This window comes from Elephantulus edwardii, unplaced genomic scaffold (assembly GCF_000299155.1).
Source record: "Elephantulus edwardii isolate Elephantulus edwardi_28Jun2011 unplaced genomic scaffold, EleEdw1.0 scaffold00081, whole genome shotgun sequence".
NCBI lineage: Eukaryota > Metazoa > Chordata > Mammalia > Macroscelidea > Macroscelididae > Elephantulus > Elephantulus edwardii.
Genome location: NW_006399831.1, coordinates 15,378,045 through 15,390,645, shown reverse-complemented (window position 1 = coordinate 15,390,645; position 12,601 = coordinate 15,378,045). Strand labels below are relative to the sequence as shown.

General features: G+C 34.9%; 1 protein-coding gene across 1 annotated transcript in view; it reads left to right on the top strand.

Moving 5' to 3' along the window:
- TMPRSS15 (transmembrane protease, serine 15) overlaps positions 1–12,601 on the top strand; it is a 272,391-nt gene that overhangs the window by 17,168 nt on the left and 242,622 nt on the right. Inside the window, exons 4-7 of the mRNA XM_006889826.1 lie at positions 6,072–6,223; positions 8,055–8,099; positions 8,612–8,621; positions 11,378–11,393. Of these exons, the coding sequence (XP_006889888.1) occupies positions 6,072–6,223; positions 8,055–8,099; positions 8,612–8,621; positions 11,378–11,393 (223 nt within the window). The remainder of the gene's footprint in view (positions 1–6,071; positions 6,224–8,054; positions 8,100–8,611; positions 8,622–11,377; positions 11,394–12,601) is intronic.

The window sequence follows — 12,601 nt, the reverse complement described above, 5'->3', positions numbered from 1 at the left end:
GCCTGGTTCCATTTCCTCGAAGACAGATTTGCTTTATTATTTTGTGTGTTTGTGTGTTTTTGTTAGTTTTTTACTGTGTACCGTCAAATTGGGTCTGACTGGTACAGGAGGCGATGTTCCTCCTTCTTCAGCAGAGCATCTGGTGGATTTGAACCGTGCACCTCTGTGATTGCAGTGCAGTTTCCTGCCACTAGGCCACCAGAGCTTGCCAGGAGTTCCTACTTTTATTTAATTAGGTTCTGTCCAGTGCAATTCATACAAAGGGGGGTATTTCTTTCAGCACTTACAGAGATAGCTTTGATTTTAATACCATTTCATGGTCCATTATATTTAAACAATGCTGGAAAACTTTAAATTTATGAAATTGGTAAAAGTTAGTGAGTACAAGGATTTTTAACCTATTAATAATAAAACCCTAGCCAAGCATTTCACTTTCTATCAAGTAATTCTTTATTCTTTAGATGGTAAAATCACTTTATTTAAATTATAAATTATTTTAACTGAAGGATTTTTTCCTTCTTTTTAGACACCTTAGAGTCCGCTGTTGTACCTAAACCTTGATAAATATTTTATAATAGTTCTTCAGTAATATACTTCATCAGTGTAGCTAGAACTTCCCATGGTGGTAGAGGAAAATTCAAATATCGAAGAGGTTGAAAGGAATGTAATTAAAAAAAAATTATGTCTTAAAGATGAATTACAGATTGGTACTTTGAAAGAGTAGAAAGAGAAGGACAGAATACAGAACTCACAAACTGGTGTAGAGAATAACAAGCAAACATTTCCATTTACTTTCAGTAATCACATATCACAAGACATACACAACTCACTGGTAAAAGTGGCAGCCTCATAATTAGCTTTATAAATTCTAATTTTAAAATCCAATTGATAAAATCAGGGAACGGAAATAACTGAGTTCTTACCTATCACACTAGCTGTGAAAAATGTCCTTAAGAATGTTTCAAAATGTGGTTCTTTTCCCTTTTTTTGGCTATTGATTGAGAATCATAGCTTAGTCATTAACTTATTTCCATTTTCTTTTATAAACATTGTTCAATGCCACCCCTAGGCCCTGTTAAAAATGTGTGTGTGTGTGTGTGTGTGTGTGTTGACCTGTTAACCTACCTGAGCCACTCTGGAGGACAAACATGTGGTTTGCTCTCCTAAGGGAGCATTCTTTGTTTGCTTTTTGCAAAGTGCTGTGACTCAGAAAGCATTTAGTTGCTGATTCTTTTAATTAAGTGCTGTTTACCCTTTGAGACAATACACAGCCTCTTTTGCCCTTTGAGCATAGATGAGTCACAAAGTTAGGAAAAGAAAGACTTGTTCATTCAGCAGAGCTAAAGGTTATCAATATCATTAAGGAAAATAGGAGATAAGAAACACTTTGATTTATTGCACATAAGCTCTTTGCACAATGATTGGACTTATCTGCTTTTTTTTAAAAAGACTCTGATATTCTATTGAAACAAGGACTTTGAAATGAAAATGGCCTTTGTTTTCTTTGTTTTGCTCTTTTTTTCCTTAAAGGGATAGTTCTTATTTACCTCAATAAATTAAAAAAAAAATCAATCTCACAGTTGCAGTGGAAATAATTACTAAAGGACCTTAATTAGAACTTTGGCTTCCTTATTTGGTAGAATAAAAGCATTTATTAGTGATTCTTCTGATTTCTACTATTTATCTCAATAATTACTTTAAATAAGAAAACAAATTTTAAAGCTTGTATCACTGTATGGATAAAGGCTATATAACTCCTGTGCTTAAAAAAAAGTAAAATATTAATTGTCATGTATAATTCAAAACTAAGAGAGCACATTTTTATATAATGATGCTTTATGCCTGAGGATTACATAATCCAGTTATTTTCAACTCAATGAAATATTCCAATTTCACATTTTCTTTGCCAAAATGTCTCATCTCTTGTACTTTCTAACCCAAGTACAATAAAAGCAAGTGCTTTGTAAAATGAAACTCATAATGAGGAAATACTGACTAATCAGAATTATTTAAAGCTTTCTTTTGGGAAACTCTGCCTAGCTTTAACTTATCTTTACCCTAAAGAGGATCTATCTCTTCATGTTGTATACAGGTTCACTGAGTTGGAGCTGACTTGACAGCATCAAATAATTGTGCAAGCAAAGAAAAGGGAAATATGAGATTGAAAACAGAAAAGTATTTATATAATTAACTATTTGAATACTTAAATTTTAGAATAAGGGTGGTTACACCCTTTACCTTTGAATAAATTCCTTGTATTGTAACTTTTTGGACAAAGTAAAATTGCTCCGCAGGTTTCCCAAACCTGAAATCTTTAGGAAAGGGAGCTGCCGTGTATTTCTCCTGTCAAGTGGCTAGTGGGTTCCAACTGTTGACCTGCTTGTTAAAAACTGAAAGTTTAACGACTTCAACACCAAAGTGCCTGAGAGTGGTTAAGAGAAATAATTAAGAAAGAAAATGAAACACAAAGCAAAGAAATTATCACCTGGTGGAACAAAGAGAGGGGAAATGTCTCTTCTCTCTCAAATATACCACTATTTCCCCATTTGGATATCAATTCCTGCTAACTACACAAGAGAATAAAAACTTGGGCTTTCATGAAAAGTATATATCTTATATTTTACTCCCTGTTAATAAACAGTAATAAGGAAATTGAATGTAGCTGTATTAAAGAGATCTGATAGTATGGTCTGTAGCCTCTTGTGCTTCTAAAAGAAGGGTCTCACCTCCCCAGTACTTTGAATCTATAGGAGTTCTTTCATTAAGATATACAGCCATGGAAACTCAATGAAAATTTGCTATGGGTTGGAACAGATTAAAACTAGGGAGTTTTTGCTTTTTGTGTAATGATATTGGAGTGTGATTGATATTATACTCTAGTATCTCTAGAAGGCATAAACCCTGGCTTCAATCTTCTATCTGACACTAATTAACGATATCACCTTGATCAAAACTAGTTATGCTACTCTTAACTTCCGTTTTCTTTTTGCTAAACTATAAATACTAAACAATATCACTACAAAAACAATTTCTCTTTTCTGAAATGTGTGTTTCAGTGAAAGATGAAATGTGAGATGCTATTGGAGGGTTTTGCACCAGTTTTTTACCAGGATTCTTTTCAGTTCCAGTCAAAATACACAACAAGAATTACCTTAAGGAGAAAAAAAAAAACAAAAAAAAAACAAACCCAAAACCAACAAACCAAAAACCTAACTGAAGTGACAAGAAACCAGATAGTTTCAAATTCACTGAAACAGAGTTGTTGACTCTGACTCATAGTGACTCTGCAGAACAGAATAAAACTCCATAGGAACTGGTTAGAAGTAGATTGTCACATTTTTCTTAGAGCAGTTAATTAGTTTGAACCACTAATTTTTATATTAGCAGCTGATACCCACTGTACTATTTGCCTCCCAGAGGTCCCACTAGATGTTAACCCAATGTTAATCCAATGTTGTTGTCAAGTCTAAACTGACTCACAGCTGATCTTCCACAGAGTTTTAAAAGGCAGTAAATTTTAAGGGAGGAGAATGCCCAATTTCCCATCTTTCTTCTGAGGAGCAGCTGGTGAATTTGAACCACATGTCTCTGGATTGAAATTAAAATCCTTACCACTAAGCCACCAGAGCTCTCTAACAGAATGCTAAAATGACATAATCAGGGCTTCAGGTGCTTTCCTTCTCCCATTATACTATCTAACTTGGCTAGGGTCTCAAATAGATGTAATTTATGAAGCCACTTATAAACATAGCCATGCCCAATAAAGAGGAGCTATTATCTGTCATAAACTCTTTTCTCAATGTCTTTCTCTTTTTAAAAAATGTAATTAGACAAAATTTTTCCCAAAAGCTTCTGATAAGGATTTCCCTGAAGTTGAAGCCCTTTAGATTAGAGATAATGGCCATGAATGAAACTGCTATTGGTATGAGAAACAGTTGAAGAAATATTTACAATTGAAACATGAAGATTTATTATAAAATAAAATTAGACTTTGACCAGAAAGGAGAAATTCAGAGACATGGAAGAGTAGTCAAAAACAATATTTGAGACAAAGTTTATTCTTGTGAAGGACATCAAAAGACACAATGAATGAAAAATTTGGGAAACTCCAAATGAAATAGTTACTAAAACACTGATGGCTTACAAGATTAAGTCACTATGATTTAACTTTCTTTTACGATGACACACCTTCTAATATTCATAGCTGTGGAGTCGACTCCAAATCATGGTGACTTGAACTCATGTTGACTCCATGTCTGTTATAGTAGAACTGTGCTTCATAGAGTTTTCAATACCTCATTTTCCAGCAATAGGTAATCAAGTATTTATTCTGTTACACCTCTGGGCCATTTTGTGGTTAGCAGCTAGACACATTAACTATTTGTAGACAGATTAACTATGTGTACCACCCAAGAACTCCTTCTAATATTTGTAAAAACTTATTTTGAAAGGATAACATTTAAAATTACTGTCTTAAAGTATGTTGTTCATTTCCACAGTGAAAATCTATAATGTGGTGCATAATCTGTGTTTCCCACCTGGTTAGCAGTCTAGACCTTAAAAAGGCATATTCCATTTAATTAAAGAGTATAAATTTGGCAATAGAAATTGGTGACAGTTGAACATGACTGATGTAATTTGCTTTACTGAATTGTGCACATGAAAAATGTTAAGTTGGCAAGTGCTGTGTTCAGTATATTGACAGGTGGCAGTATTACTGAGTGGAGATACTATTGTACTCTTCTTGTTTAGAATATTCTAGTTTTGTCACAGAAGAGTATGACATTTAACAACAGCAAGTATTTTAAGAAGTGCATTACCTTGTAGCAAGCACATAGTTGGGAGCATGTCTAAATTTGCAAGCCTTCTAACATACTGGAGTTTCTACCTTAAGCTGGGGGAAAAAAAGTAAAACTTGGTTCTCCTTTGACTATATTTTAACCAAGTTTATTCTTATAAGTCCCGTTCTTAACAATTATAAAATAAAGATCAGAGTTACAGTTTTCTCTGAAGTTGTATCCTAAAATTTTACACTGCATTAAAAAAAATACAGGCAGGGTCGGTGAGCTCTGGTGGCCCAGTGGCAAGAAGCTGCACTGCAATCCCAGAGGTGAGCAGTTTGAATTCACCAGATGCTCTTGCTGGAGAAGGAGGGACAATCTCCTTCTGTACCAGTCAGATCTGACTTGACAGTACACACACAATAAAGTAAAATAATATAAAATAAAATAAAACATATAGACAGGGTATAGAAGCTTCTCAAGTCTCACTACTGGGTAAAATACACACACACACACACACCCCTTTTTTCATGTTCATGTAATATAAAAAAAAATAAGGGAGAAATTAAAAATATCAGCTTTACAGTTTGAGGATCAGGTGAGAAAACAATGACGATGTTTAAGGGCATTGGACTATGTTCTTATGGTCTGTCTGGAAATGATGAGGAAAAACAATCTTATCCTTTGGCCACGAGCCTGAATTTCTCTTGATTTTACAGTTATTAGATATAAAGGTTTTCTTCATATTCACTGAAATTAAGTTAGATTTTTATATTTTTGTATCAGTTAAATAAAGAAAGTAAAGAGATACTTCTATATAAGTTTGCTATGAGAATTCATACACTATACAGAAAAATTGCTCCTGAAGACAGGGAAAATAGATTTCTATTTATAAATAACAAACAAAAAAAAATGTAAATCTATTCTCTTTAAGACTTAAAGCAGTAAATTTAGAAGATTCCCTCATAGAAGTTATTTTATTTAATTTGACACATGTTACTCTGGGAATAGTCTTACTTGAAAATTAATAGAACATTATGGAACTCAGAACTCAGATTACAATACTAAGCACAGTCTAGGCCTTCGTGCTCTTGGAAAAGTATTTATTTAGTCTTTGAATTCATTTTTATCTCATCAGTGATAATATTTGACATATTATACCATTGTGTATAGGTGTAATGAGAATTAACGTAGTAAGTGTACAGAATTTAGAAGATGATCTTACAGAAATCTAGCAAAAAATTTGTATGAACACTGACTTTTCCTCCTATATGATCTTTTGCTTTGTAGAAATGGTAGCATTGAAGTCATATTTGACCTTTTCTTTGCCCAGTGGGTGTCAGATGAAAATGTTAAAGAAGAACTGATTCAAGGCATTGAAGCAAATAAATCCAGCCAACTCGTCACTTTCCATATTGATTTGAACAGCATCAATATCACAGGTATCTGTGAACATTATTTGATTTCTTTGAATCATTAAGCTATGAAATTAAAATCCTGGTTATATATCATGAAAGCAGTGGGATCATCCTTGGCTTTAAGAATATGGCTTATTGCTGGAGGCAACACATTTACATGAGAAAAGTGAAATAAGGAGAAATCATCTTTTAAGAAAAAATACATCAAGGAAAAAGTATATAAAATATCAGATGATAAAACATCTTCGTAAATATTGTCATGCACAAACATATAAAAATTCTTCTACATGTTCTATGCATTGGGAAGGCGAACTGACTTCTTGTGAACTCTAACTTGTTTATAAAGCTTTGAGATATAGACGTGGATGCCATTAGGTTACAATGTCAAGTGGCAAGGTCCACAGTCTAATTGAACACAAAAAAGGAGGAAAATGTAATAGCCTGTAATCCTCTTTACAGTTTAGATCTTCTCACAGAGTTGAATTTACATTTAACTTATTGAAGTGTTTTAAAACACATTTTATAAAGAAAATACAAATTTCAGGTGTTTACTGGCTGCAGTATAATATGAACTTTTCAGTTTGATAGATTTTTAAATCAGTTAAGAATGTTATAAGTACTCTACATATAGAGTGTAATAATGAACATCATAAACAAGTAAAATATTATTTTTAGAAATAATTTTAGCAAATAAAGGACCAAGACCATCAAGAAGATAGATTAACATGTTATTGTTCGGTTCTTTTGATCAAGTATGACGCATAGAGATCTTTCGTAAAACAAATCTGAACCCTTCCTATCCTGTGCAATCTTCATCATCTATAAAACTCTTGGACCCATTGGTGCAGACATTCTATCTATTAATCTCATTGAGGGATTGACATAGTGACTGCTAAATGAATTTGAGCAAAATAGAGATTGTGGGAATGGCACAAGTAGGGCAATATTTCCATCTGTTATTTATAAGATTGCTGTACATTGCAGTCAAGTCAGTGAATCCTAACAACCTAACAGTGCATATTTATGAGACTGCTATAGTGTAAATGTGAAGAAATAAAAAACTGCAAGATTCTTGTTCCTGTTCTTTGACTTTTTAATCTCACTATGCAGAATATACTGCAAGGAAACAATCCAAAAAGAATTTGTCATTACAAATGTTCATACTAGTAATATCTTTAAATAGTGAAGTATAAAAATCCTATTATCATAAGAGTTCGGAATTAGGGTTGCAGAGTGGAGTATACTTGGGGTTGGGGTCAGGGGGTGCAGGGGCATTGTGTACCAGTGAAGGGGTTTTTCTTCTGCTTTTCAAAGAGAAGAGCGAACTGGGGGTGGGGGTGGGGTGGGCGGGGAGAAAGTGCAACAATGAATGAATGGAAATCCAAAATCTCTGTAAATGCTCATTGAAATTAATTTTTTAAAAAGAATAAATAGAAAAGACTTTTGGGGGGAAAATCCTATTATCTATCAAGAAATCAGAGAATTAAAATATTACCTCATCATACAATAAAGTTTTTTTAAGTGAAGACGTACTAAAACGTCAAATAATCTAGTTAGTACATGAGCATATCTCCCTTATAATTTTGTAGTTGAATGCTACTTTGTTGACTGTGACTTATGTTGAGATTAGAACTTTGCCTAGTACACCAGTAGCTCCACAGGAGAAAGGTAGGTAATCTCCTCCAGAGATTTACAGCCTCCAGAAATCCACTGGAGGGTGATTTATGAGCGGGTTCAGACTTTATGGCAAGAGTTTTAGTTTGAAGCAATCAGTTACTCTCAGATTATCCACCCTTTTTTCAATGTTTTCTGACGTTTATATAATAACTCTAAAATCCAATTTCCTTTGTTCCAGCACCTTTGAAGCATTTCTCCACAGTAAGCCCTACAACAATTTCAGGTGAGTACTTACAGCAGTTTTTAATCCATGGCTCAGTGACTATAAAACTCTATGCTACTAACAAAGGATGAAATATTTTATGTAACACTTTCTGAAATGTTTAGACTCCATATAAATACATATTTTAGAATAATATAACTTATTTCACACACTTTGGGAATATTTTCAGGAGGAACCTGGTGATAAGGAGAAATCTTTTAAGAAAAAAATACATCAATGAAAAAATATATAAAATATCAAATAATAAAGTGTTTCTGTAAATACTGTGCTTTCAAAAGTCAGTAAAAAGGGAGCTCTGGTGGCCTCGTGGCAAGAAGCTGCACTGCAATCCCAGATGTGCCTTGTTCGAATGCACCAGATGCTCTGCTGGAGGAGAGACAATCTCTTCTTCTACCAGTCAGAGCTGATTTGATGGTACATGCACAAAAAAAAAGTTTAAAAAAAAAGTCAGTAAAAGACAGGAAAAATCTTAGGGATATGGATTGGCACAGTGAAAACAACAATGGGCATAGAGAAACTGAGGTTGGTGCAGAATAAGGCAAGGTACATGTCTATTGCATATTAGAATCACTAAATGTTGGTAGTTATAGAAAGGCTTCAGGACTTTTCTTCATAGAGTCGCTATGAGTCATGCTCGACTCCATGGCAATCAACAATACAAAAACAACATAATGTAACTAATTCCATAATTCTCAAATATTTCTAGTAGCCGAGTGGTTAGGAGTTGTGTAGCTAACCCAAAGGCAGGAGGTTCAAATCTACAAAGTGCCCTGGCGTTGAGAGGAATAGAAGGGCTGGAAAGACGGGCAGTCTCTTCCTGTGTGACTTACAGACTCTCCAGGAGGGTTAACTATGAATCAGTCCTGACTCAATGTCACATAACAACAACAAATATTTAAACGAGTCGGGTACTCTATTTCATACTCCTTAGTGTTGCACTGCCCAAGCACTTAACTGCTGATGGACAGGTTGACCGTTTGAATGACCTCAATAGCTCACAAGAGCAAAACTTTGTGATCTGCTTCTGTAGAGACAGTAGGCAAGAAATTTCTGTGGGACAGTTTTACAATGTGACATGTTATGTTGTCTTTATGTAGCTTCAATTCAGAATTGACCCATTGCTGACCCTCCAGCAGGTTTGCAAAGGGTATCTTTGGACATGTGGCATAGATCTCTATAAATTGAAATGGATTGGAAAGAACTCAACAACTAAATAACCTCACCTTTCAAAATGAGCCTGCAGAGGCAATATTTTTTTCCATTCAACTAGTAAGAAATTAATAAATAATAAACTGAGGAATAAGTAATGTGTGCAGGATCACACAGCTGTTAATGATCAAATAAGGAATCAAACCAATTCTTAACCATTCCAAATGCCAGGATTCAGGGACTCTACCCTATAAGGTTTTGTGAGATAACGTCCTTCCTATTTATTAGAAACATAAGAGTTTTTTATATTTATTGATAACTGATTACCTTTGTCTCTTTTACTTAAAAATAACTATTTTTTACTAGTTTATTTACAAAATTCTGATACAAATTTGAAAAAATTCTTTCAATTTCCTCACTCTTCACCTATCAAATAGTACAATCCAATAATTAATCCCCTTTGCCCTGTATATCCACATCCCTCTGCTTCCAGCCTCTCTCACCCCTCCTGGATCCTTATATTCATTCTAAAAAAACAGTCTTATACAATATTTATCCTTGCGGGACTGAGTTAGTTCACTCAGCATAATTCCTTCCAGTCCCTCCCAAGTTAGGTAATAATTTACAAAGTTACTGCTCCTGCATGCTGTATAGTATTCCATTGTGTGAATGTAGCATAATTTCTCTATCCATTCATTTGTGGTTGAACATTTGGGCTGTTTCCATGTTCTTGTAATGGTGAATAATGCTACTATGAACATTGGTGTACAAATCTCAGTTTGTATCTCAGCTTTCATATTCTCAGGGTATATTCCAAGTAGAATAGCTGGGTCATATGGAATTCCTATGCTCAACTTTTTGAGGAAGCACCAAACTGCCTTCCAGAATGGTTGCGCCATTTTACAATCCCAAAAATTGTATAAGAGTTCCTTTCTTGCCATATCCTCTCCAACATCTATTACTTGCTGCCCTGTTAAACTTTGCTACTCTTGCTGGAGTGAGATGGTACCTCATTGTGGACCTGATTTACATCTCTTTTATCGCCAGTGATTTGGAGCATGTCTTCCTGTGTCTCTTTGCCATTCAAATATCTTCCTCTTGAAAATTCATTTCATGTCTTTTGCCCATTTTGTAATTGGGTTATTGGTTTGTTTTTTTTTTCTTGTGGAGGCCCAGGAATATTCTGTAAACTTTTGTTATAAGACTCCTGTCTGAGGTGGTATTTTCAAATGTTTGTTCCCAGACTGTAGGTTTTCTTTTCACCCTGTTGGAAAAAGTTTTTTGATGTGTACAGAGATTTAATCTTTTTTTTTAAAAAAAATTAGTGCAAAGTTTGAAAATCTTCAGTTCATAATTCCAAAAAAAACACTGAAAACAAGCAAGATTTACACTTATACTCAGATGTTGTTGTTGTTACGAGCCATTGAGTCACCTGAGAATTATAGCAGCCCCTTTGACAACAGCTCTGAATCCTGACCTATCATGGGCCCATATCACTGTCTGTGCCACACTTATCCCCATTGTCCCAGTTACTTTATCAATGCATCTCGTCTGGGATTTTCTTCTCCTGTGTTGTCCTTCTACCATTTCAAGCATGATGTCCTTCTCCAATGACCAGTCCCTCCTAGGCATATGTTCAAGACCACAATTCAAAGGCATCAATTCTTCTGCCATCCTTAGTTAGTGTCCATCTCTCCAATGCATTGCAAGCAATTGTGATGACCATGGCCTGGATCAGGTGCACCTTAGTCTCTAGAATGACATCATTGCTTTTAAGTACTATGTTGAGGTCCTTGATAGGAGATTTTCCAAGTACAGTTTATCTTTTAATTTCCTGACTGCTAATGCCAAGAGTGTTCATTGTGAATCCAAGCAAGCTGAAACTGTTAACAACCTCAGTCTCTTCTTCATCCATCATGGTGCTGCCAGTTGGCCCAGTAGTGAGAATCTTTGTCTTCTTGTTGTTGAGCAATAGTCAGTGTGTTAATTAATCTGGCTGAAAGTCTTCCTCTCTTTTACTGATCCTCCAGTTTTTGAGGTACAATGTCTTTTTCCAAGGAATAGCTTCTCCAAGCAACATGCAGGAAGTATATGAAAAGAAGCAATAGTCCTTAACTTCCTGCAGCAAGTACTTCACATCCTCCTGTTTCATCAACCAAGGTTGTGTCATTTGCATAACATAGGTTGTTGATGAGTCTTCCTCCAATGCTGATGTCACATTCCTCCTCATAAAGCCCAGTCTCCTGAATGATCTGAGTCAGTATTTAGATTTATAAGGATAGTATCACTATGTAAACACCATTGATATTTAAGATATAATTACAATTTTATAGTCTTTTGAAAGGAGGCAGGAATTACATTTTTCCTATCTTTTTGAACACCCTTACCTAGCATGTCTATTTGATATATCAAATCTCTAATCTCTTAAGTGTTTTTCCACTGTCTTTCTGTGTATATACTCTTGTTTCCTGCTGTCAAATAGATTCCAACTCAAGGAGGTTCTATAGGGCAGAGTAGAATTGCTCTGTAAAATTTCCAAGGATGTAATCTTTATGACACAAGCATTGAGAACTCTCTTTCAAAGGGTCGGTATGAGTCGCCTGTATCTCGATGGCACTTAACAACAACAACAACAACAATCTTTATGAGGAGCTCTGGTGATTTAGCGGTAAGGAGTTATGTGGCTATCGCAAAGAAATGTAGTGTACACTTTAGAGCTTCCAGGGGAGAAAGATAGGCAAATTTCTCCAGTGCAATTAACGGCCTCCAAAAACCCACTGAAGGGTCTACTATGAGCTACTTTCAATTTGAGATTACATAACAAGAATAATGTTACTGAGCTCTGGTGATGTAGTCTGTAGAGAGCTGCATTGCTAACACAGAGGCCACACCTCTCTGGCAGTTTGAATCCAACAGTGGTTGCTTGGTAGAAAGATCAGCAATCTCCATCCATGCCATTTACAGCCTCAGGAATCACTGGAGGGTTAGCTATTTGTCAACTTTTACTTCATGACAATGAGATTAAGAATTTTTATGGATGCACATGGCCTTATCTTTTTCCTCCAGGGAGTATGGTGGGTTTGAACTGCCAATATTTTAGTTAGCAATCAGATATCTAATCACTGTGGCACAAGGGCACCGTGTGCATCTACTAATTAACTATGATAATAATAATAATTTCTTTTTTTTGTTCTTCCATTAAATTATATTAAATTTCCTGAAAATGGGCTTGGTCCTTATAGAGGAAAACAACAATAGAAGCAACTTGGTAAAAGTGATATTGTATAAATCTTCAATTAGTTGTCAAGAATAACTATAATTTTTATGGTCTTAAAATTGGCATTAAAAGGTGT